At 41.6% G+C, this 27,188-nt stretch overlaps 2 protein-coding genes across 4 annotated transcripts in view; both read right to left on the bottom strand.

Annotated features, from left to right (window-relative positions):
* The window catches only part of LOC124310326 (CCR4-NOT transcription complex subunit 6-like), a 482,747-nt gene that overhangs the window by 394,815 nt on the left and 60,744 nt on the right, over positions 1-27,188 (bottom strand). The gene's annotated exons all lie outside the window — the stretch shown is intronic.
* Positions 11,142-17,430, bottom strand: LOC124310325 (transcription factor mef2A-like). The gene has a single exon (XM_046774136.1). The coding sequence runs from the start codon at positions 16,837-16,839 to the stop codon at positions 14,908-14,910; it is 1,932 nt and encodes a 643-aa protein (XP_046630092.1). The 5' UTR covers positions 16,840-17,430; the 3' UTR covers positions 11,142-14,907.

The following is a 27,188-nucleotide window of genomic DNA, read 5'->3' as shown; positions in this document are numbered from 1 at the left end:
TTTTTCGATTAATTCAGGTATGCCTCGTCGCAAACGAGTACAAGCTTTGAAAAACCTGTAGCGAATAATTGGGTTGCAGGAATAACATCGATATGTAGAAACGCGATAAGATAACCGGCTAAAATCAACCCTAGAACGGCAAAGTTATATATTTTTTTATTTTTTTTACCTATTTTAGTAACGGGGGTGAAAAAATCCCCCAATCTCGTAATTTCTATCTCTCGGGTACATCGTATCGTTAAGGGTCCTATGGAGTATCATTTTCTTCATTTTTTGAATAAAGAATCACGTGGGTCAAAGAACTTTTTACGTAAGTTTCAAAAAAGTGTGAATTATGGTCGGTGTCTCAAGTCGAAAACGTAAGCTGTTCTCTTGTAGCGGAAAAATTAAATCCACGTTGGGTGTTTTTTCAACCCCCGTTACCGTCCTAGTGTTAATATGAAAAAACTGATTAGAGGTGATAAAATGAGATGAAGAAACCTGATTTATACGGTATTGTCGAGCCGTCGGGACAAGTCAACGCTTCGACCAATTATAAATAGAAATTAAATGCGAGGTACTTGGCAGATCCGTCAGTGTCCCGATTCGTCGTTTGGTGCACGGTTCATTTCAAAATAATGTCGTTGTTCACAAGCATGGTGAGTGAATCATAATTATCCGCCGTATAACAAGCCATAAAACACATGTGATTAGAACTCGAACTGTTTTTTATATCTTATATTAGGCACCGCTGCATGCCTAACATAAAAGTTAATTGTTTCACAGAATTGTTGAAGAGAAAAAAAAATATTGTAAACTTTATAGTGCGACCGGTATCACGCGGATGACGACATACGTTTATTATCCTCAGAAAAATTTACGCGAAAAAATTTCTGTTGTAAGCAATTCTTACTGGAGGGACTGCCACGTTTTTTATCTTTTTTTCTTTTTTTCTTTGCTGATGTTACTCCAGTTTTTTTCACCGCGACTTTTCGATTTAGTAAATTGGACTATCGATCTAGCCGCTGACAGGATTGCAGCAGTACTTAATCATATTAGAAATTATTCGTAGGATCTTTAACTTATAACATAGAACGGAAGATCGCCGTGATCTAAAACATTGAAAATCTGTTTTTACTACGTTGGTAAAAAAGTGTCTGCTTAATGACTATGATCAGAACGTTTTATTTTCAATTACCAACCTCTGCTTCAGTGGAATTTTACGCATATTTCAATGAGATGGCGCGTAAAAAATCGCGGGAAAATTATAAATAATCTGAATCTCTCTAACTCCACATCGGCATTAGAATGAAAATAGCCAACGCAGAAACGCGGCAGCAGTAAACTAAGTAACAAAGACCTCGGAGGCGGGCATAGTTGCATGTGTGGAAATTGAAGCGTGGAATTGCTCAAGCAGAAGTTACAGAGGTAAATGAAAGCAAGGAGAATGTCCTCACGAGGTTAGCTACGCTCCATTAATTTTATTACAAACGAGTCATGCGTGCAAGCTCTCTTCATCTCAATCGATACCGAAGAGCTGTTGTTCTTACGGTTGTGTGGAACCGCCAATACATAGTTATACAAACCCATTGTTTATATTTCGTTGAAAAACGAAAATGAAACCGTAGCCATCGGCGTAGTTGCCAGTTTTCGGAAAGACTTCCATTTTTTTTTTTTTTTTCTTCTCTTTCTTACAGATCCATTGATGACGACTCGTTTCATTCTTCAGCACAATCATGAACACTCTCTCTCTCCAAAGTTGAACAAAACTTTGCCTACGGAAGTTCTGACAGTGAGTAAACGTCTCCCGTCGTCTCGCCGACTAGTACTGAAGCTTTTCGAATAGTTTTCAGCTACTTCCACCGCAGAAAGTACCCGGTTACTTCCGACGGAGTGACGTGGAACTATTTATCCTGCAAAATTTCAGTTCACCGACAATAAGTAGACTCGATCAATAAGTATGACGAAGCTGACACATCTTTCGCTAGTTGAGTCCAAATACAAGAAAATCATTTGGCAGATTGATCAGGAGATAGCGATTTTTGCCTGAATCTAATCGACGTTACCATGCTGATATTTCAACAGCTCAATTCAACCTTCATTTGCATTTTCATAATATCGTTATGTAGTCGGTTAGCAGTTGACGGAAGTCTTTCGTACATAGATCAGTCAAGGGTTTTTTTTGTTTTCGAGTGTACCTACAATAATATCATTCGTCATGAGGACGGCATTGAGTTGTCGGAAAACATACTACCTATGATACGGGGCGTTGTGAAAGAGACATGGGTTTAGAAATGATTCGAAGGTTCATTCCTAATCGCAGTCCGTTCGTCACAGCAGAAATTACGTACAGCGAGCAAGAGCGTACGAATGAATACTTTCAGAGACTCGGGCATGCGCGTGAAATGCTCGCGAAATGCGTGTAAATCGTGTAATCTGAAAGTGACGTATCAACGGCAATCGGTAGGGGCGCGCTTGTTTGTAGGCAAAAAGCGGGGCGGACTGATTAATGGCCGGCGATGTCCATTATTCATCACATTAACCTGTAGCAAGTCATGAAAACGTGTCGTTTTGCATCAAGTGTGGAATCAATCGCTCTCCGGCGCACACGCGGCCGGCATTGCCTAATACAGACTGCGTTAAATGAACATGGGATGCAGGTTTGAGGTCGTGAATATACAGAGTGCCGACTACGCGAGCAGCATATAATAATATCCTCGTACATGGACCATACAAAGTTTTTGTCCGTATTGACAGTACGATTTTCTGCCGCGTACGTGAATGACGTTGTAGGGAACTTTGAATTTGTTGGTTTACTTAGTTGGAATGTTAATTAACAACCGTGATTGCAAGAAATTGACCGAAACAGTACATCAGTAGGACTGCAGTGCACGTTTGAGTTTATGCTATTTACTATTTTCAACGATGATAAAAATGACGAGTTCATCTGTTTCTTAACAGAATAAGTTCTCGTTGGTATCCTTTTATCGCTAGTATCAATGCAACGCTACGTGAAAGCTTTCAATCGCGGAGTAAGAAATGTCAAAATAGGCTGTAAATATACCTGCTTCTGTAAAGAGTTAGCCGACGATTATAATTGTGGAATCCAATTGAGTCGACATTTCGTAAACAGGATCACTGGTTTGTCTGATATACAATAAATTACCAATCAAGCGGTTACAATTGTGTTTCGTGTTTCTTTTTGGTTTACCGAAAAAATTAATCTTTCCTTTCCTATAAATTATGCAGACTTGAATGTAGGTCACAGATTTTCCCCAACACGACTACGTATGTGTAATTGAAAACATTTGACAAATCGAACCGTAGGCTGTACTGTAAAGCATCGCGATATTCCATGCCAAGGGAGGAAAAATCTCGTAACCGTGTATACATGTATATATTTTGTCCACACTGCATTATTCAAAAGGCAGAGTGTGCCCGAATAATATCATTCAGCGACAGTGATAAATGGCTGCTTGATATACATATATATATTCATTCATACGCACGCTATTTCTTATCAGGAGACGATATCGCAAACCGAATTGACAAAGAAACCTGTGGCTTTCCACAAAATCGAATTTTTCTTTTTTACCAACGCAGGTTACATTTTGCGTTTCACTTTAAAACAACTTGTCGACTATTCGGATTCTAGAATATAGCCAAAGAATTTTGACATCACCGCGTCGCATTCGACCTGCATTAAGCGATAATAACGTCAAGTGAATTCTGCTGTGCACCTTTTGTTTCCGTGACAAACTGCCCGAGTGAAAAACCGCTTTGCACCGGGAATGCCGACCGTAAAGTCAGCGCCGTGACGTGAGCTGCAGAAACGCGAATAGAGTGTAGAGATGGAAACAATGAAAGAGCGAGCAACGAGCAAAGAAAGCGTCGAGCGATGACTGGCTCGCGTATTACGGTGTCGGCACCAGGTTCTTGCATAACCAACAATCAGTGAAGGAAAACAGCTGTTAAGGTGGTTACTTGACGTTGAGGAGTCTTGTCGTTACTGGGATACATCGGGAACTTGTAAGGATATCGTCGGTGTATCCGAGTTGACGGAATCAGATTACGCACTTCAGCTAAACTAATTACACCTGTACACTATATGTTCCAGGTGGGAACCAACTGCACGATCGCTGCATGATCTACAGATTCTAGGTAAGTTCGTGGAAATCGGTATTCTCGATGGAGTTATGGATAATTTGATATCACGTATAAGCGCATAGTAAATTACGGAATACACCCCTCACAAGTACAATGTACAGAGTGAGGGTGTCAAACGTCCATTAAATATCAAATTCCCTGATATTTCCCGATTTTCCACGACTCATTTCAAACTAACTTCTTAGTCTGAAAGGTTCATTCTTCTAATTTCTGGAATAAAATTTTTCGCATTTTACTCGTGTTTCAAATCGTTGCGGTTTTTCTTGGCCCACCCTGTATATTGCTGCTACTTGGTGTAGAGATAAATTAATCCAGACGACTTTCAGCGGTAAGATCAAAGATTATTTACGACTTGTACAATCCAAATTACACCGCAACGATCTTTTGGCATTTTCATATCTTTATCTGGACTCTGGCTGGTGCTGAATTCCTTTCATACTTCCACCGCAATGTAACCTAAGATAATCTACCCAAACCAGACAAAATTTAAGTGCATATAAAGAAGATACCCTCGATCTTCCCGAAAATCGTATAAAAACTAGTCGAAAATGTATTCGTCAGTTGAAAATGCCCACGCTAAATATTCAAGGTCTCTCGTCCAAGTCCGTCAAAGCCCCGATGGTTATCAGTGACCCGGTGGCAAGACCATCGCTGGTAGTTATCAGGACCGAGCAGAGACCATCGAGCAAAGTCCTGTGTCAACATTGAATTCGAGAAGTCATACAGACACACATGCCGATCTCCGTGTCCGAATCCACCCCACCCGGAGGCTGTATGAATAATTCAAAGAGGATGAACTGGGCCCGATTTGAGCGAAGCGCTCCGGCGTCTCAGGATTCGATTGATTTCGCGGCGAATATCCGCAGCGGCCGGTTCTGAATATAACTGGTTCACGAATATATATCAGAGATGAATACGATGATACGCGTTTGGATCGCGGAAAGATTACCAGACGCGATAAGACGAGGCGGCGGCACGCGAGTCGCATCCCAGGAGAAGCTGTTACCTACTTATAAATGTATGTAGGTAGGCTTCTACCTGCTCACTCAACTCGCACGTACGAACGAACGAACGAACGCCGAGGTGCATTTGAACGCGTGAGCGAGGTTGATCACCGGATACACAATCCAGTTTACAGATTAATCCTATAATTAACTGGTTGAGCGCCTACTCGAGTAGTTTTACTACTCGTTGCGTCGAGGTGGGTAGGAGCCACGCCAAGAACCTGGGTCGCGTGGAGCCCTGTTTGCTCTTCCGCTGGGCGTAAGTCGTCTTGTCGGGGCGAGGCGAAAGGGCGCCCACGCACAAACCGCCCTCATTAGTATGGCTAGTTTGCGGCGTCCGAAACGCGATTTCATTACCTCGATGATATTCCGGATCCGCTATCGTGCGGCATCAGTCCGAATCTCGTCGTTCGTTCGAAAATACCCAGCAACTTTTTTCACGTTTAAATAATAATCTGCTCGCTGATGATTCGATTTTGTTTCAGGCAAATGTCATTTACCGATTTAGGGTGATTAGTTGTGTGGTTAATTGGCTAGCTTCCAAAATTTTTATTTTTGTTTTTTCCAACTATTTGGAATTAGTATTATGGATAGGTTTTTTGCAGTAAGGATAGTTATCGAAGTATAATATCGACAGTGTTGCGGTATAATATCCCATTAGCCATTAACATTTTTGCAGATCACTGATGTGATTACTAAAATATTTATTCAGCCAGATAAAGCCAAAATGACCGTATGTATTATAGACGGTCATTTATACTTTATTTATACGTGTCTGGTTTGGTTCCTTGCAATTTTTAACCGGTTATTCGAAACGAATTTATGTTTAATTACGTATTGCGAAAGATAAGAATGTAAGTGGAACTTTAGAGTCAAAAAGTAGACGGCAATTCATAGATTGCCTTTCGCGAATGGCTTTAAATCCCTTAAACAACAGACAGGAATATTGTATACTTTTGTATCCGGTTCCTGCATTTTCAATTTCCTGCCCCAGAGATGCGGATACTGTACCTCATATAGTCGACTTTATGACGCTACAAGATAATCGGTTATTAGCAAACAGTTGAATAAACTTGTTCATATACTGAACTTGTAAGCCGCTTGAGTAAAACAGCATCTATAAAAATCCTAAGCTCAATATATAATATTAAATTGACAAAATTTGTAGAACTCATAGTTTTTTCGTTTTGTTTAAAAAGAATAAAAATATTACTAAAACTGACTACTTACCAGCACCTCCAGTGACCTAACATCTCGATTGAATTGATTGCTTACCTGAAAATAAATAATTCATTTTCAACCCCTGCAATTTGTGCACAGCGGTAACATATTTTCATATTCAAGTGTAAGCCGAATACACGATAAATCGAATATCAGGAACTAAATTGGTTACTACAATCTCATGGATGATAAAACCCCAAACGCCAAGTAAAATCTGTCCACCCTATACAGACTATGGTGTGCTTCCTTTCAGAAAACGAATCAAGAAAGATTCACAAAATAATAATTAACAATTCATAGATCGCATGATCTATTTACTTGGAAAGCAAGCGGCAATGTGACAATCAAAACATGCTTACAGTATTCTATATTTCTTGAACGAAGCGTCTACTCCTCGTCTGCTTTGAAATACGGTTGAATTCACGTTATGCGATTGGAAAATTCACGACCACAACTTCAGAGAGAAAGCGTAAATGCTAAGCCTCGAAGCTGTCTTGAAATTATATATCAAGATGATTCTAACGTCTTAAATTAAAAACAAGAATCACATAAAATTTTCACTCCTAGCGAATAGTTACCCGGAATCAAGAGGATAGCAGTTGTAAAAAGCCGGCTAGGCATTACGCAAAACTGTGAAAACAATGAAATAGCAACGTCTCTGTAACCGGCGGTGCATGGACTGCGTCCATTTCTCATGAAATAATACTATTACCCAATGTAACCTTAATCGTTTTCGCTAAGGTCGTCGTTCCATCGTCGCGACGACGTATAACAAGACCAGACGCAAAAGTACGTTCGTTACGCAACTTGTAACATTAAATTAACAAGCAGTATAAGTACGGAAAAAATATTCACGCAAAGATGCACGATGTTTGGCCAGTCCATAATTTAAGATAACGTGAGTATAGTGACAACGGAAGTGAAATGAAACAAATTTTCGCATCAATCGGGAATAGACCTTAATCAAAAACATAAAATAACAGGAAATTCCCGATTCATACTAAAAAATGATATAAAAATTTCTCCCGGAATAGCTCGTTTTGAATTAGCACGAGTCAAGCTGGGTAATAAGAAGGCACAATCGAGCCGAGGATACAGGACTGCATCTGAAACGGTTTTGTTATAATTATGACCACATTGCGTTGATTAACCCATGCGAATAGAGAGAGTAAAGCACGGTGCACAACAACGTTTGCAAATTAGTTAGAAATTGCGTAGGCGGATATGTAGGCAGGCATTGCTGTACCTGCAGGTGCTCGTGGTGTACACGCACACACACACATATATACTGTACACACTCTAATTGTCAAAGCCAGACTACCCAGCTGGTATAACAGCCGCTACGGTTCCCAGCTGACAGTAAACTACCAGCACCAAACGTACCCAGTGCTTGCGCCCCGAGAGAGTGACTGCTGGCACCGTAATTGTTACAACGTCGGGGGGCTCATCTTTTTCTATCTTTTTGGTGAACAATTTAGTCAGTGACTTCCAACACCGGGATTCCCTAAGGTTCCCCCCCGCCGTAGCGTTTGCGTTACTTTTCGGTGTAACGCTGGGCGAAATTTTCCAAAATATATTTATACGACACCAAGGAATGAAAATCAGACCAACGGGTTGAACTCGAGTTGTAAACTCTTCGCCCTTTGCCGAACCCATGACGGGAGATCTCGGATCAGCATTCGTCGTTTTACAAGGCGTAACGTCGCCGATGCGTAACATCTACAGAGAAATTGATTTCACCTCTCGTCTGAATGAATATTATTAAAGTGGCGCAAATACTGGTGAACTGCTTTCCTTACAACAAGGAAAAGATACCTCGACGGCGTACCAACGACGGGGTGGATGCAGTTTACAATTCAGATATATCTGATAAGATGCAATTGTAAACGCGGGTTAGCAAAAAAAAAAAAAAAATGAGAAATACAAAACAGCAGCACTAGACAAAATACGTTGAGAAACAGCATCGCGTTGCTAGCCTACAAATAGCAAGCCAAAGTATTCTCTCATTGCCTTGCGATAAAGCCAAGCGAAGTTCAATGCTCAGGATTTTCAAGAAATGGGTTTATCTTTCTTTCAAGAGCGATAAGTGTATTCGTAAACAAATAAAGGTGGACGTAATGACCATTATTCCATAATGAGAACTATCGTAAGCTTTAAACAAGTACTATCTTAGCAAAGTAAGGAACCTATCTCTGAAATCTCTTAAGAATTTAAAATGAAAATAGTAATGCTATTGCGATACACTTCGCTTTCCCCGAAGTGTAAAATTCACTTTTCGTGCCTATGTGTCGGACAGTAAAAGCGATGAAACATTCCAAAAATGTGGTCAGTGGCTTGTGATATTTTCAAAAATGATGTCAGTTTTTGAGCGGCAGTCAACCCAAAGAAATCACTTTAGAAAGTATGCTCATCTGTTCAACTTTTCCCCGATATCTTGAAACGGATTAAGTATACTGAATTTCTCGGATTCTTATATTTCTCTGACAGCGAAACACTCCGCTTGTCGTCAACCTTTCACGGTTCCCTGGCATGGCAAACATTCGCAAATGTAACACACATGCAGAAGGCGATTGTAAAGAACCGCTACCATGTATGGGAAAAGTCATATTCAGGCAAACATGGATTCAGGTACCAATACTGGATGAGATGTTCAACACACGCACATATGATGTGCCAGTGATGAATATCACTAAAAGATGTCTACAAGGAATTAGCTATATCTGTAATTCACGTGTCGTACTGTTGAATAGTTCTGAGTAACCACAAGATTAACAATAACCGTTTCGTGTATCTTCTTGGCAAGTTAAAAAACTCAAAAACGATTCATCTCATTTAACTACATAAAAGATGTTTCTGTGACTCGAGAAGAATTCGCAACGATCCTTCAGAGCTTCAGGTGCGAAAGCAGTATTTTTCTACTCATGTACACTTGAATAGCAGCTTTTCTTCGGGCGTTGTCGTTTTGAAACGTCAACGACTGTTACGTATTTCATTTCGTAGCATCTCGGGTCTAAGATTTTTACCAAAATATAAAAGCAGCCGTACGGTTACGGAGTAATTTCAATCCTCGAATGTAATTCCGTCAGGAACTCGCAATTATGAGTTGAAAAATCAAAGAAGAAGGTAGACAGCCAAAGACGAGCGTATTAAAATTATTTTGCAGCCAAGCTGACAACGAGTGACAATCGCCTGCTGTTTCTACATCCCGGGTAAGAGTGGAGACTTGAAATTAAAAATAGAATGGCCGCGAGTCAGCTGTGTACACGAGCATAAAAACCTGGGAAACGATTCGAGCATAATTTCTTTGAATTATCAGCTCCTCGCTTGTTGAACAGAACAAATTCTATGACTGTGAAGCTTTTGTGATAGTTTTCAGCAGGAAGTTCCCAGAACGCGTCTGGTGCTTTGTTCAGAGGTAGAAAACGATCCCCGATGTTACCTCTTGTCGCAAGTACGCGCGCATATCCATTCCAGTCACATGCGTGTATAAACATGGCACGCAGGTGAAACCAACGTTTTAAGTATCAAACGAGGCTCTACTTACACAGTTATCATCGCTTGATACACTAATCGGCAGGGCTCGTTAGCCTGCAGGTTGCATTACTGCAATATACGGGTACAAGTAACAGATCAACAACCTGACATCACAAGAGAATATACAAAATACACAGCGCGTTTTACTCAGTTTTCAAGTTAAATTAAGGTTCTATGATTTTATTGGATCAAATGATGGAAGTAACCACGAATTTGATCTGCAAATGTTGTTTATACCGTAAATCTCTCTTGAAATCGGCTTTACCAAGCCACGTGGTCACCGCCTGCACCAACACACGCGCAACTTTCACATGCAACGCTTAAAATCAGTTCAGGTAAAATTTATGCATGTATTGATCATACTACTAATACCCCTGCAGTTTCGGAAAGCTGAACAATCTGATATGGATACATACATAATTATTAGTTTTCACTGACTAAAAATACAAACTCACTAATTGATTACGTAAAAATTTTTGTAACGACAAGCCAGTCTCGATTTTAACGCAACGGTGCCGAATTTCACAGTAACAGCTGTAAATTTTGAAATTCTGTAAATATGGTGATTTTAACAAAATGGCCAGGTAATAAACGAAAGCGAATGAACATCGGGTGCATATAAGTATTATTGCACCGCTTTCCAATTTAGTAATCAGGTCAGCATAATCGAGCCAATTTATTGAGCCCAATATCCCGACTAACATAAAGAAGTAGATGATTTAACGGCTACTTTATGACTGAAAGTTTCAAGTAAACTTTTTCGTAACTCCTATTTGCCTTCTGGTTTAAAATATGTTCCAAACTTATTTCGTTGATCTTTTCGCATCGTGTTAAATTTATATCTGGTTGCAAGAAAGGAAAAAAAAAAAAAATGTTGCAGTAAGTTACCAAAGATCATTTTCAATATTATGGAAAGAACGATATTTTGTAACATAGACTCAATATTCAAATCTAAGCACAGCTATGGCTGTGTAAAAGTATTCAAATAGTCCTTAATTACCGCAGAGGCATTAGTAAAGTACAGGCTAGGTTGTCAGTGGTATCTGAAAATTTAAAAACATACTGACTACTCAATCAGTTAACGGTGCGACGTTTGATCGGAGCCAAGGTAACGTTGAGCTTGATGCTGATAAATTAAATCACTTCGAGGCAAAGTTGGATGAATCGTTTATGAAAGGTGTTCGTGTGGAATGGGTAAAGACAGGTTAATAAAGAAACGCATATGAAAAAAGCCCGTTGAAGTTGTATAGATTTATCTTTTCTTTATTTCAGTGTATTTCATTTTATACTGGCTGAGAGAAGGATCTAGACGGTAAAGTAAGTAGAAAACACGAATGTAAAACAGTAACGAATAATTTCACCAACAGCAGGTGGCAGTCTATCTCTCTCTCTCTCGGTCGCGAGAGTACGTGACAAAACGTGGAACGCGTGTTTCTAGATCGCAGATACAAATTGGCATTGTTGGACCATCGTCGAAGTCGGGTGTTCAACGTCGCAGTCCGAATTCGTCCGGGGTCCGTTACTACGTGACTCGTCGAGCCCCAGACTTTCCGCTTCAAAACTCCAGTTACCATAATCGTATTTTGCTACACCATCGCATCGGCCAGCGCGAGGTTTCGCTTCAGAGAAGACATCGTATACTTAACCAAAGAGAGTGAAAGTGCAGACGTTACGTGAGCTCACTTATTCAGAAGCATGAGGTACAATATATGAATGGGAAGTGAAAAATATAAAAGTGACTGTCCGACGCACGAAATAAGGATTGATATCAGCGGAGGTAGCTGAGTTTTCGAAAGGATTATCCGTATTTTGAAGCAGACGCCCAGGCCTCTCTTAGCAAATATATAATACATAATAATAACTGGGACGAGAGCAGCTTGAAGTATTCATTCCGCAGTATCGATTGGACAAAATGTTCCAGGTTTGAAAGAAAATTCTCTCGTCACTCTCGCCCGAGCTGATAAATGAGATCCAAGGCCAAGTTAAAAATGCGATCATTGCGTTGGTGGAATTATTCAACATACGGGAAATGAATCTACCCTATATAAACACACACGTATATTCTAATAAATATATGAATTCATAAACGGGCATCGCTGTCCGTACATATACATATTTCACTTAACCTCTATACATGCTTAACGTTAGTAACATGATTTTCGGTACAACGAATAGAGATTGCAGACACATGTCTTCTCTATACACAAATTTTTACGATTTAGGCTATTTCAACATTCCTTAACACATACCGGTTCAAATATTTCACTCATTGCCACACGTACACGTAAATGGATATAGCCTGACGCTTTACATCCACTACATCCACAGTCGCTGTTCACAAATCGCCGAGAATTCAAGCGACACGTTCTTCCGCACCTTTTTGATAATCCAATCTCAAACCTTGTTACATAACGAAGTTCGTACATGCATTCGTATGCAAAAGCTATGTTGATCCGCAGGAGTTCATTCGCGACACATTCGCACCAACGCTAAATCCACACTCGCGTACGTTATGCGCTAAATAAATACTTGTTATCCGCAATACACAATCAACTTGATGCTGCAGACTCGGTCGGTAAATGACGTTAATTAGCGGTACAGTTTAGACTAGGAGCGATATGTGGTCGTGATTGCAGGCCGATGAAATCCGATTCCAACCGAGAGGTGGTGTGGCGGATAATTATGCCGGGGTGGAAATCGACCGAACGGGTGATTCAATTATTCGTCTATGAAGTAAGTAGCGCACAGATTTAGTACAGAGCACGGGTCACTGCGAACGAGGTGAACAATTTGGATACAAATCAGGGCGCGAAGCGTACGAGAGTATCAATTTGGATTTCATGTAATAAGTTCAAAATTCACATATTTTGTTACTGTAACTTGTGACGAATGGCTCGTTGCTTGGCTCGTTTTAGGAAACGTCGTCGTTTCACCCGTGACATGTTGTTCGCCTCGAGATACGCTGGTACGATAGCAGATGTTGTTGGGATTGCAAGATAGAGTGAATACTTCACCAATAACCAAAAAATGAGAAATGGTTCAGGTCGAAGGATATGAAGCGAATGAAACGCAACAGGACTCCAGGGTAGCGTTCAGTGGCGTAAAGACGCAACCAAAAAGACCATCGGCTTATAAAAATGTCAATGACGCTATAAGAATTAATGAACTGGAATAAATAGCGTAACAAGAGATCGGTGGGTTTCGATCGAGGGGCGGTGATGGTAAGAAAAGAGAGAAACTCCCTATAACGACAAGATCAACGACGCGAGATGAAATTTCGTTCGGTTTCCCAGAGATTGCTGGATACGGTCTTAAACGTGGATACATTCGCTCAAGACTGTATTCGTGGAAACGACGAGAAATAGATTATGAATGAAAAAATAATCGCAATCGTGACGCAGAATTAAAGAGCGGTGAGAATAGGCGGATCAATGACACATGCGGAAGGCTTGAAAGTTGGGTAACACCGAGCAAAGCTGGAACAGGGTCGTTCTCAGTTTCTACGATACAGCAAGTTAGTCGACGAGATGGCTTCCTCCGGCGTTTCCACAAGTCCTTTCGCCGTGAACGAAGGCAAACCCATTTATAACCCACACGTAAAACCATTATCCTTACCCAAACACCGCGTCGACCCCTCTGCCCCCTTGTTCCTCACAAGCCCTCCCACCCTTGCACACAGAGGCAGACAGGCAGAGACATACTCACGCGCAATCACACAGCATACATATACAGATCTACATAATGTTTCGTTAGCGTTTTATCTTTTAGTTATTCGACATTTTTTTTTCCTTTCTTTTATGCACATATAGACATTGTCGAACGATCAACGAGATCACTTAGTTAGTATCAAGAGGTGTTGATACGTCCCGAATAACGGATGCATTATCCGTAATTTCTCTTTGTTCTCAACTAAACGTAATACACGCACTGAAATAAAATTTCGACTCGCGATTTACACAAGCACGGCACGTACGGGTTACGTTCCCAGAAAAGCCGCTTTCCATCTTCTTCCCTTCCGATCGCGCGGTGCGTAAAGGTGTCCCATTGATCATCACCGCATGATATTGGAGACTCCGAATGCGGTACACAGGCAAATACTTGTTTTATGGACGGTCGTTTGGGAAGCAACCGAATCAAATACAATTCGGAGTAAGTGACGAGAACAAGTTCTTTGTCCTGGTCTATTCTGTAAATTAGACGTTCATTGTTTTCTCTTTTTTTGTCTCTCATCTCCTTGCTAAGAAAAACAATGAGTGATTCCATGCCTGCATATCGCATCTCGCGACGTGGCTGACACATCGGTCATTAGCACGACAAGTGGGACTCGTTTCCTTTCCTTTCCCTTCACTTCCATCTCTCGCCTCCGCTTCTTCAACGACTGACTGACCGACCGACCTGAAGAGGTGGATACATACGCTGCCGGCTTATAGTCAGTGCACACAAGCAGTGGGGCTCATTGGGTCGGTAATCTCACACATGTTGCTGTTTCAGCATGAAAAACAACAATGAGGAGGATCGTAAGCTAGAGGATAGTATAGCTCGTCGCACTTTGCTATTTACGGTATCGTGCATACGTTACGTTACTATCGCACACTCTTCTTCGTCCCGGTGTACGTAATCAGGGAGTACGTAGGCAGACTGGCAGGTAGGTACTCGACGTAAACGAGATACGTGACTCGTTTGTAATCAGCTCACGTACTCGCACCGTTACGAGTTCCGTCTCTCTCTCTTTCTCCGCACCTCAACTTTTTCTTTTTTGTTTTCTCCCGCTTTTACGTTCCCGCAGTCGTTTTGTGGATTATTCATTTCAATCATCGCCCGACGTCGTAATCGCGCGACGTAGACGATAACGCAATAGGACAGTTCGGACACGGTGATAAAACGACGCAACGAACTTTTTTGTGGTTCACCCGAACGGCGAGGGGCTTGCACGAGGCAAAAAACTCTCGTCAATCGCTTCGATCACGATCATCACTCACTAACTGAGTCCACCACTGATCACTCACTCCTCGGCCTGTAGGAGCGTGCGGAAGTCCTGCTGCAGCTTGGACTCGTGGTAGCTCCAAATGTCGCTCAGATCCTCGTCCGGGAAGGTGAACCCCGATTTGCAGTCATCGGGGACAGCCGTAGGGGGAGACGAGGAGTAGAACTTGATCTCGATATCGCGATGACCATTCAGCGAGGTCACAATCTCAGTCGACACCTCGAGTCCCTGGGACGTCCCGGGAGACGGAGCGGCGTTCCCGGTGCTCCAGCCCCTCCAAGAAGTCGCGTGTTTCGTCCGACTCGTCTCAGCAGGAGGTGCCCTGTCACCGATGACCCCGACACTTCGATTTGGGGTTATCTCGTCGCTGAAGAAACTTGTCGGATCGCTCCAGCTTCTCCTCAACGCGGCGTTCTCTCGCTCGTGGTAGAACGTCGATATCGAAGCCGACTCCTCGGGATACTCGTGCGCTTTTTCCACCTGCCCGTTGATCCCCTGCGACAAGAACAACGGCACGGAGGAGAAGTGAGGACTGTTGTAGTCTGTCGGCGGCGGCGGCGTCAAGTACGGCGAGTATCCGTTCTGGTCGACGTCCCAGATCAGACCCGAGGGATCGCAGTAGCGGCACTGGCACGATCCCGGCCCGTCAAAGACACCCTCCTTGCACCCCGTAACCTCGTTGACCCCGTCAACCACGTGGACGAACTGGTGACCCGTGTTCCTGTAGAACCTCGCCTCGCCGCCGGGTTGCTGAACGCGACCGGACGGGACGGCGAGGACGTTTCGGTTGTTGTCGAGAACCTTGACGTGGTGCCGGTGGTATCGTTGCCTCGTGTCAACGATCTCCTGATTCGAATGGGGCCGCCCGGAAGAGTAACTTTCTCTGCTCGACGGCGGCCGACGATTACCACCAGGCGGCGGCGTCCGGTGGGATTCGAATCTCTCGTAGCAGACGGGCACGTAGGGCTTGAGCGTGACTATGCTAGACGTCTCGGAGACGCCCCCAGCTGGGAGCTCCTCGGATTTCGAAATCTCCGTCGTCACGTTCGGTGGTTTCCGATCCTTCTTTCTACGCTTCCTCGGCTTTATTATCCTCGGCAAACTGTTCTCCGAATTGTTCGATCCCGAACTCTCGTCGCTCGCGATACTCAGCGAGTCTATATTCGCCACGTTTCCTCCGTTCATCTCCTTACCGGATGACCCTTGACTCAAATTACCCGCCTTCTTCAACGGGTCTCCGCTACGCTGAAAACGCGGCGGTGCGCATCGCGATCCGTTCCCAAAATTCGTGTTGCTCCCTGCGACGTTGTTGTTGCTGCTGCAGTTGTTGTTGTTGCTGTTGCTGTTGTTGCTGTTGTTGTTGTTGCCGTTGTTATTATTAATTGTCCCAACGTTACCGTTGTGTAATTTTCCCCAGGCGTTGAATCGACCCGACAAAATTAGCGGGGCCCCTTGAGTATGAATAGCGAGTCGTGAAAGTGGGTTTCGTTGATGCGGGTTTCCTTGGTCAGTCTCACTGATTAATTGTTGCTGCTGCTGTTGCTGCTGCTGCTGCTGCTGCTGCTGCTGCTGCTGCTGCTGCTGCTGCTGTTGTTGTTGTTGTTGTTGTTGTAGTTGTTGTTGTTGCTGTTGTTGTTGTTGTTGCTGTTGTTGTTGTTGTTGTTGTTGGGGGAGGGTGGGTGACAAGCGGTGGTTATTCCTCCGGGGAGAAGTTGTCATAGATATGAGGGGAGTGCCGGCCCAGCCACCCTGGGGAGAATACTGGACCTGAGACTGATCGGTGGGGTTTGATGAGCCGAACGTTTGTTGGGAGTAGCGAGGTTTGCCTCGACAAATTTGTTCCTGCTGCTTCTTGACACTCTTGTGAAGGGCAGGTCGAGCACTAGACGATATCAAACAGCTTCCGATGTAACGTTCCACCTCCAGGGCGCCCTGGGAGGTCGGGCTCATCTTACCCTCAAGATTACCGTGCCAATCTATGATTACGCCGTGATATTAAACGCGCGAAAACACCACTTTAACTCACACCAACGGTCTTCATAACGCCCGGATTTTAACACCGGTAAATGATTTATAAAAAAAAAAAAGGAAACGAAATAAGTTGCAAATGGAATCGCGATAAGATTCAAGATGAGCCCAAGTTACATGGCGCTCATTTCATGCAAGATCTTCGCTTATCCCATTTTATTCGTCAAATATTATAAACCACAAATGGTTCATTCCGGCCGCGGGATTTACTGCGCTCTATTTAACTGGGTCAACGAGAATCTGGTTCCACCTCGTTTTCACCGATTCAATCGTCGAGCTTTCGGCGGCGCCTTTGCCTCTCTCTCTCTCTCTTCTTTCGTCTCGCGATTCACAAGGTGTAATTTCGGATTTTGTTAGATCCCGCCTATAGCGGTGAGGATCAAGAACCAGACTGAGACCAGGTCGAGGACCGACCCAGTGACTGTCGAGGATGCCGAACGCTTTGAAACCTCCGCGAAACGACCTTGCGCAATGGCGTCCCGAACAACACTGAGGTTGGGAGAGTCGCGCGCGCCGACACCGTCTCTCTGCCCCGGGTATGAAGCCACCCCCACCATGGCACTGCCACCGCCACCTCCACATCGGCGCGTTTCAAATGCTCCCCACCAGCCAACCGACTTCGACTGCCGCCAAGCGCTACAAACTTTACTCTATGCAATGTACCTATAACACGGTCTTCTCTCCTTACCACCACAATTTACCGAGATTACGGTGTACCCGCGTGCGGGATACGCACGCACGTAGTTCGCTTGCGGGCATTTGTTCGGGTAGGCCCAAAAATTGTTAAGGCCCCGATTGGATTTGCTCTGGCACCACTTGCGATAACATTGTAGCAAACCATTTTCGTTGTCTGATCCCGGGTCTTATTGGATGTTAATTGCATTTCCGTGACGAGTTGATGTGACAGTAATTAGGATTTTGGTGATCTAGGTATTTGACAGCCTTCTCAGACACCGGTCGAGCACTTTAGCAGATAAAGCTCGTAAAATATTCAAGTCGAGGCTGCAGGGCATAGGCGGGGGTGTAGGTGGGTCCTGCTTGTGTACCTACGCGTCGCAATGAAAAAAGTTACTCGCAGACAGAATAACAGCAATACTCTTTTCGTACAAAAATAAGTCTTACTGAAACCAAATGGCGGACCATAACACGAAATAGCGTGCGTACGGAGCTGAACGGGGGTATAATTTATTGCGGCTCGTTATAAAAGTTGAACTTCGTTGTTGAGTAAGTGTAAAAATAAAGTTTCAATTTATAGCCATTGCAAGAAGATATATATATACATATTCGTTTCGTCTTGAAAAATGAAAGTTACTTTACTCTTTTATGCATACATATATGTGTAAGGGTTCTATAAACTTCAGTGTTCAGAACGAAACGAAAATTTGTCAGATACAGCATCAAACGAATCAAAATCCATACTTACGAACAATACTGCAAGCATTTTTGAAATACTGCTGTCGCGTTACATCGATATGGAATAATCTACGAGTAATGAAGTAAACGAAATTTGGTGAAGATAATTACGCAGGAAACAAAACTTTCATAAAGTAGCAAAGTCATAATTGGAAAAGAAAGAATCCAATTTTACGTTATGAAGTACAGTTTTTTTCTTTAAACTTTAAAACTTTCTCAGGAAATGCATACTTCCCAGAAATTTTTCGGATTAGGTTTTCGAGTTTCTGATCAATCATCAGGAATTGCTGGAATTCTAGTGGGAACCCTACCCAGTTTCAGAGAAATTTGACATGGTTTATCGTGAAAAGCATCACAATGCCACTCGCACGTTAACACTTTTTTCTAATCGGGGCCTAGTATCAAATTGGATCAATCGATAGGGCAGCGTTTTCAGATTAATATGAAAAGAAAATTTCATTGTAATCCAAGGCCTTTCAAAGAACACCGTCAAGTTTCAGTGGTTCCGTTTATAATTGTGTAGAAGATACAAAAAAAGTTCATTCGAAATTCACATTAAACAACTCAATTTGTATATTAAACAACTAAGAGAAAACCCTAGTGCATAAAATTGAGCAGTTCAGTTACGCGCATGCGCAAACATTGTTCAACAGCCCTGTTTAGAAATATGGCATACTTTACGCACGCCTCACAGGCTTCGAAGAACAAACTTTCCAAGCAGGTATTGGAAAAATGAATTTTTTACTCGCAGACCTTAAATAATATTTTCCAAGCACTGCAAAGTTTCATGATGGTTTGTAATTCTAGAATCGGTAGCAATTTAGTTATAATTATTGAGTCTGAACACAGTTGGAGTGGAGTATAAGCTAGACTTGGAAGTTCGAGCGAACACTCAAATCGATTCGAGTATCTTCGTGTCTGACATGAGCCAGAGGGCATGATCAAGGGTGGAAATAAAACGGCCTTCCCTTTTTCGGACCTCTTTCTTACGCGATTAACGGAGCATTCAGCCTTTGTCGCTGATTATCTCGCTCGATTCCCCAACTTGTTCTTAATTGGTGCCCTTTCATTATCTTTTATCGTTCAGCATTACTCACTCAACCAGCGTCGCTGGGCACTGCTGTTCGGAGTTAAATTACAACACTAAATTCGGTCGTATTTAACTTGACGCAATTTGCTGAGGTCCGTAGGAACTTTGCCTATTTCTCATTTAACAAGAAAATCTTAGCGTCTCACGTCTGTCTCGAATATCTTAAGCTCGCTTAGTTCCAACTACCCGTAATAGCTGAAAAATCAGCCAATTTTACCCAATTGTACAATTCTGTAGCATGATTTTCAACATGAAAAAAACAATGGGTTAAAATTTCGTAAATATTTGTATCAAAAGTGCAAGCGCGTAATATTTGTAAGAAGAATCGTAAATTCTCGAACTCTCCGTTAAGCCTAAGATGAAGAGCTAATCGTGCAAACGAAAATTTTCTACAAGTTTAGTACATTAATGAGTAAAACGGAAAAATTAACAGTGATTGATGACCCCTTTAAATCCTTTTCGATTGTTTGAAGTACAGGGAATCAATAAACCTATTTTGATACAACCACCCAATGGCTTACAGCAACTCGCAAAATCTTATTACGGTAGCGAGCAATTCTCTGCGCCGCGGCTGCAAATTAAAGGCTTTGTTAAACGAGCGATTACTTCTTCTTTCAACTTGCGAAGCACCCAAGGAACTTGATTATCTCTAATCGGCACGACAAACATGAGTCACCCGACCGTCGGTGCCATCTCTACCGTTTATTCATCGCCCATCGTTATGGCAGCTATTGACGCATCAGCATTTATTCCCTCCGTCTTTATGTGCCAACTTTTCTAAACCTGAAAAAATGAAGAAAAACAAATAGGTAATTAAAACGAGACCGGCGGCCAACGTCCAAGACTCTATGCGTCGTCGGTAATCGATATACCGTACCAAGTACGTAACATATACAATCTAGAACCAGTGGGTAAAATGTTCTCCTGATAACGCATGTTTCATTCTTTCCGCGTCATTTCCTTGGCTTGGAATAGATTTCACGATGACAAAGCGGACGCACAGCAGCTTGAGTTCGACGATAGTTTCTTCACCGCTATGAATCCAATCTTACACCACTTGCACACGTCTATCAAGTGCAAGCTTTTGTTGTTCGTATAAAATTCGCAATGTATAGTCCGATGGGTGATTTATTTGCACGATTAATTTATTTTTCACGTGTTTCTCGCCAGTTTTTAATAAATGTCTAACAAGTCGAGATAACGGCTAATATTTTTAATGATTATTGGAAATAAAAAAGTCGTAGCAGCTTTGTGTTATCCACAAATGTAACATGCTACAAGATCGTATATGCATCAGTTAGACTTTCCGTAAATTATTTTTGTGAACCGAATAAGGTAAGCCGATCTTTAAAGTTAACGGTAGAGAATTTCATTGGAAAATCCTGACCACAGATAAAATATACGTGTAATTGAAAACAAGTAAGCAAAGAGAGTCGCTTATAAAAATTGTGCAATGAGAAACCCTAACGACCTGGCCGAACATATTCCACATAGGTGTTGGATGTTTTTACTCTGATCATGATTTTTCCTCGCATCATCGCACGACGAGGCTTGGGGTATACATTGACTGAATCACCTGCACCCCCATCCGCAAGCATGGTCGAATGGCTCTCGCGTGTCAGGGAATCCACCCGCTTCACTCATGCTTGTTAACAGAAATGTTCCCGGTATCGCTTCGAGAGTTTCTCAAGTTTATTGAGTTGAATCGGGGAAGAGGAAGCTCCACTGGATTCGCGCAAGAAGGAAAAAGTATTGTATACCTTGTAAATCATTTCTCAACTCGCAAATATTTCACAAACACAACAAAGTATTAGTCTCGCTTGGGGGAAAGTAGAAGCTAGCCGACAACAAAGGAGGTTGAGTAAATGACTGATACGATGCATAATTGTACGGTGATCGATTGTTTTTTATTTAGTTTTTCTATACGTGTTTTAAATCGATAATATACGGGGCAGTTCAACATTTAAACAATTTTCCATCATTGTTCTATAAATATTGCGAGGCAATGGAAAACAATCTATAAATATTTCGAAACTCAATCTCCAAATAAAAATAATAATGTTACACATCGACATTTTCAACAGGACGATTTTGCAGTAAAAAAATCCAAAAAAATTTCACAACTCAAATTTGTTCATAATTTCCGGAGTCAACATGACGTGGAAATCGGATAAAACTGACAAATCCCGCCCCCGTCAATTTCCAGTGTCCAAGTAAAGGTAGAGAGTTGATATTTGGTCGAAGTTGGTTTCTTACGAAAAGGGAAAGTTCGGCGTAAAGCAATTCCAATTCGGCTGAAAGGCATATTTCACAGGCAAACCCAGCTAGGCCCTTTCATTTCGTTCAAATTTTCATGTGGTCGCAATTAATACCCGGTAAAATACGCCTAGAATACATCTAGGTGCACAAAGTTGTCAGTACGATTACCACGATTTAGGCTTGGTTAATTCAATCATCGTTAAGCTCCGTGACGACTCTCAAACGATCTATTCCGCAGATATAACAAAGCACTTTTATAACCACGATATCAACGCCAGCTTAAATAATTACCCTCTCATATCAAGGATAACGAATGGTAGAAAGGAAGAACGAGTGTCGTATACCGATGCAAATTGCTAAGATTTCGCGTGCCGGCGAACAATTTTCAAGTCTCAGCTCCCTCCCGGGGCGATAATTCGTTACATAAAAATGTCCGGCCGAAATAGAAGGGTGTAAAATGAGCGCAACCGCCGCAGGCAAGTTCAGCCCCATCTGGCCGACACCGGCACTGTTCTTTAGTGTGATTTATGACCGTTTTCTCACCTAAGGCATTCGCTTCAACCAGCTCGGCGCTGGCGCAAGTTACGCGGCCTCGTCTAAGCCCCCGGTCCAATATAGAACGCCAAAGCTCTCTAATCTGTTGGTGTAATCAGAATTTGGCATTACGCCTCACTGCGAGCGAGCGCTGCGGTGTTCGTTCTTCTTGTACCGTAACACACCCTGCGATCCCCCGCCCCTGCACGTATTATACAACCCTCTATATACCGCCGGTAATGTATAGGTACACGGCCCGTAACTTCTGATCAACGTTTCTATCGAATTTCACGTTGAATCGCATCGCGCTTTGCACCACGTACCCGCTCGATCCTTGCCCTGCATACAGATGTACCCACCATGCTGACACAGACGTCAGAGCTGAAAGAGGGAATTTATTCGGAGCTTAAAGCTTTCAAAAAACTGAGAAATGTGACTCAAAAGTGACAGGTCGGAATTCATTGTTGCACAGTAATTAAACGACCAGGGTTCATTTATCTCGTCAGGATTAGCCATGTTTCAATTATGTCGCTATGTACGGGTTTTCCATGTTTTTCACATCTGTTTTCCTATTACAAAAATTTAACGCTGTACCCACGCGATATTTGGTAAATGAATAAAAATTGAGTAATAACTCTGATTTATGAATTTATTGTTCTTTTAAGCGAACGATTATGATGCGGAACAAAAAAATAAAAATACTGTAATACTTGACAAACAAAATCTTGTTTAGTGGACACCGCGTGGGAAAAAAATTGAGCAACCAAATTTTTTACGCACGAAATTCAATTACAACAGAGGACGTGATTTCAATGTGAAAAAAAATGTGACAAAATGTGACTCCGTTAAAAAAAGTGACTAACAATGCGAGAAGTCACTGCTTAACAGCTGCTTTCTTTTCGGCTGATCGCCAGTAGTATCAACATCGGTATCACTTTCAGTATTTACTGATATCCTCGATAGTCTTGGAAACCTTAAACCAATCTAAAAGAAACTAACAACATTTAAAGCAAGAGAAACTGGGAAAGAATAAACACAAGCACAGAGAAGCAAAGGAAAGCAAGGTAAAGTATAGAGACTTGGGTCATTTTGCATAAGATAAAACTAAAAATAAAATTAAATAAAAATAACTACGTAACTAAAAATTCAAAGTAAGTCGTAAATAATTAGAACATACATTGGACAAAAAGGAAAAGCAAGGTCAAACCCGTCGCGCATTCTCAGCGGCTAACAGGTGATTAAAAAGATCCTATTTTTAGCCCTCCAAAGAATCGGACTCCCTCAACTCGGTTGGAAGGGATTCACATAAACGCAACTCTTCAACCGTGAACGATCGTCGAAACGATTCAATTGCAAACCGGGGAGTGACAAAATTGCTCACACGGAGCCTGGTTATGTCACGAACTGCAGGTCCACGATCCGTAAAAAAGCTTTCGAGGTAACCTGGACCCCCAGATCGAAAAATTATGAAAAGCAAAGTGCCCAGAAGATAAAGCCTGCGATCCCAAACAGAAAGCCAGCCAAGTCCTCGACGACAAGGCGTGTTACGCTCCCTGTTTGCCAGACCGCAGACAAAGCGAACGCATGAATTGAAAAGGCGCTGTAATCGTAATCCATGTCGTATCGTATCATTTTGATTTCAAGTCAGATGTTGAAAATGTGAAAGGCACATGATAATCGAAATTCGTTCTCCCCTCGACTTTGTAATCCTCTATCTTTAATAATTTCTAGTACATACGATATTCTTCCCAGTAAAAAACCTAATTTACCAAACGGAGGTACCTGTACAATAATTCAATCACGAAATGCGTATAGTTGTCGAATGCAACCCAGCATACGTGGTGTCTTATTTTTCTCAGATCAAACAAATGGCTATTATTATGCTATTATTACTAAAAAAAACCGCGTTGCCGGTTTCAGATCCGTTTAATTTTACAGGCTATATAAATTACAGAAATTGCAGAGCGGATAAGCCAAGCCAAAAAATCGCAATGCTTTTCCGTGCGACGCGCGACGAGTGAAGAAGAGGAACTGCGAATGCGGGGAAACTCCTGAGAACCGATCCGAGCTATGCAATTAATTACTAATCCTTAATTGTTAGATACGAATGGCGGAGCAGATGAAGTATGAAAAGCGTTGGTAGTGATTATTGTTTATATAAATGTATGATATTGAAATATGTGTTGAAATTTATAATGTTATCATTTGCTTGTGATATTTAGACGTCACGCCATTATATATGCACGATTTCTAGATCAATTTCACATATTTCTCGTTTTTCTTTCTCCATTCTCTTCCATCGTCGGTTTTTTTTTGCGACGCTGATCGTTCCGGGGAAGCTTTCAACGTCCCACGATCGAAACGGATCGTCACCAGCACATGGACTTTGATTCGGCAAGGTCAAGGGTAGGTACGCAGATGTTTCAAAGTCGCGCCCACTTCCCGAATGTCTGGTGAGTGAAAAAAAATTTGCACAACATAACATGAGCAAGTTTCCTTTTTCAGAACTAGGAGACCAAGTTCACCGACACTCGGTAATTGATCGTTTAAGGTCAGCTCGCACCGACCCATTCGCTCAGCGTCACGCGACAGACTAGAATAAGCACGTGACTTCACTACGACATCGGTGCTTAAGAAATAAAAAAATTTCCTCGAGACCCACGCGGGTTCCGTAATAACTGAAAGGAACATCAATGAAAAGTAAATAACAAATTAATCATTCCTCCGGAGTAAAAAACAAAAAAGTCTGACGAAAGACTCTTTTCAAAAGCAACGCGAGGTTCCGCATAATAAATTTCATTTCGAAGAAGTTTCGTAGGATTTTGACCCTGACTTTTATTAAACCGGAGCTACAATTCCGAAAGTTCAGATGCTGAACTATACGATAATTGCAGTGAATAAATGAACCGTGAATTGTTCCTTTTTTTCACGACTGAACGCAAATTACATGGTTATAACTGATCCAACGTATTTGTGTGTACACTGAGAAAAAGTTTTAGTTGCGGTTACCGCTCACTCTTTAACTATTTTCATTTTTTACCAAAATCGAAAAATACAGTTCTCAGTACAAAATGAAAATTAGTTTTCTAGCTGTTACCGGAAAGTCTAGTATCCGTTACTATTCCTTCTCATTACGATCACTGTTGCTATATTTTCTTGTAACAGTTGCGAAAATTTAATGCTTGTGCAACAATAAATTGACGTTAAAGCCTTGTTTAACTAAAAAAGTAGAGTAAACCTCACAAACTGATTTTACGTTGCAATCACCAAAAAAGGATCGACAATAGCGCAAAATGCTTACGCGTACCTCGTTTTTCATAATTCCAACAATATTCAAACAGTTTTTTTAACGATACCTGTTTTACTCAATTTTTCTAGTTACTGTAACAAATAAAATTTTTCTCAGTGTAGGTCCGCCAAGTAGTGACGTGGTTCATACAAATTGAGAAAGTTTACTCCAATCCACGTTACATACCTAACCACTCTTCGATCCTCAACGACTTGCGCAATTAGACTCAACCGACACACGGAGTGCACTCGAGTATTGTTATGCGTGTCGAATCCTGAGTACACATTGTCCGACAAGGTAGACTGTCGCGAATTGAAAAGTGAATAAAGATAGTCATAAATTTGCTGAGGCAACAGACCTGAAACGTGGAATTGCTATTCAGAACCCGATGACCACGACAAGAATTACCGAACAATTGAGCTTGAGGGACGAGGGGAAATAGGGGTTGACAACCCTTTCGGAATATCTGTAATTATACACGGACTGAGAATATATTTGTCTGGACAACTTGTGTACTTTTGAAAAAACTAAACGTGACGAATCGAGTGTTTTCTTGCTTTCTGACAATGAGTCGTCATTCGCTTCGCAAAGTCGATGGTTGTGATAATTATGATTCGTATTTGTTGGGTTTAAGGCAATTTGTCAGATTTAGCTGAACGATTATCTTGAAGCGAATCGTTCTTTTGACTACATACATTCCAAAAGTTCACCAGATGTTTTCTCTGTTCAAAAATGATGTTGATTGAATATACGAAAACATTATTTACGCTATTTCACTGCGTTTAAATATTCGCGATGATATTGTGCTACGTGAACTTCCGTCGCAAAACTTTCCACCGCGTCACGCTTTACGACATTTTGTATAACTTGTGTAACTGAGTGAAGCAAGAAATACTCGTGTAAGCTAACTTTACGAATGGATTCACACCCCGTGTGATAAAATCGATATGGAAATGATACTGTGATTGTTTGTGATGCATATCGTAATAACGGATAGCCAAAAATAGTCAAAGAATTTTTCTAAGCTCATAATATTTACGTAGAGTGCTAACAACAAACAAATTTTCGCAAAACCTTTATATACAGAGAGTTTTTACGAGCAGGATAAACTTGAGTCTGATTTTTGAGGCCATAAAAAAAATCTGCAGAGCATTGAACGCATTTACGCGGAACTTCTAAAGACAGCCAGTGAAAGGCATGATATTGTAACAAGTTATACTGTTGCCATGATGGTAAAACGACAGAAAATCACCTCTCAATCAGATAAAATTAATTTGCTATAAGCTACACAGCAAGTAATATGTCAAATCTGAGATGATTTGTGCATTCTTTTGTTGTTTCATACGAGTTCGAGATGAAAGCTTTTTTTATGCGCAGGCTTGTTCAATGAATAGTAAAATAAAATACTGCAGAGTAGAGAGAATTTTTTTTTTATCGTTAAACAAAACAGGTTCAGCTCTAAGTGCAGTTCAATCGCGACGTGTATTTCTACAGAAATTGAACGAGAATAATTAAAATAATCAAATCTCTAAGAAGTTAACATCGATTATTTCATTTTTGTCCCCTTCTTTTTTCGCTCAATTTGTCCCACGTAGGTATCTCGTCGCCTGAGTTTTACAACTGTTGAAAATTCACCCGAGCACGTGAAACAGGCTCGTTGCATTCTCGTTTTTTCGCTGATCCAGG

Source organism: Neodiprion virginianus, chromosome 1, assembly GCF_021901495.1.
Source record: "Neodiprion virginianus isolate iyNeoVirg1 chromosome 1, iyNeoVirg1.1, whole genome shotgun sequence".
Taxonomy (NCBI): domain Eukaryota; kingdom Metazoa; phylum Arthropoda; class Insecta; order Hymenoptera; family Diprionidae; genus Neodiprion; species Neodiprion virginianus.
The sequence above is the reverse complement of the archived record's forward strand: the minus strand, read 5'-3'. Positions and strand labels throughout refer to the sequence as shown.

What these genes read in the sequence shown, in the direction of transcription:
- LOC124310325 (XM_046774136.1), bottom strand. Translation starts at nt 16,839, where the DNA reads ATGAGCCCGACCTCCCAGGGCGCCCTGGAGGTGGAACGTTACATCGGA.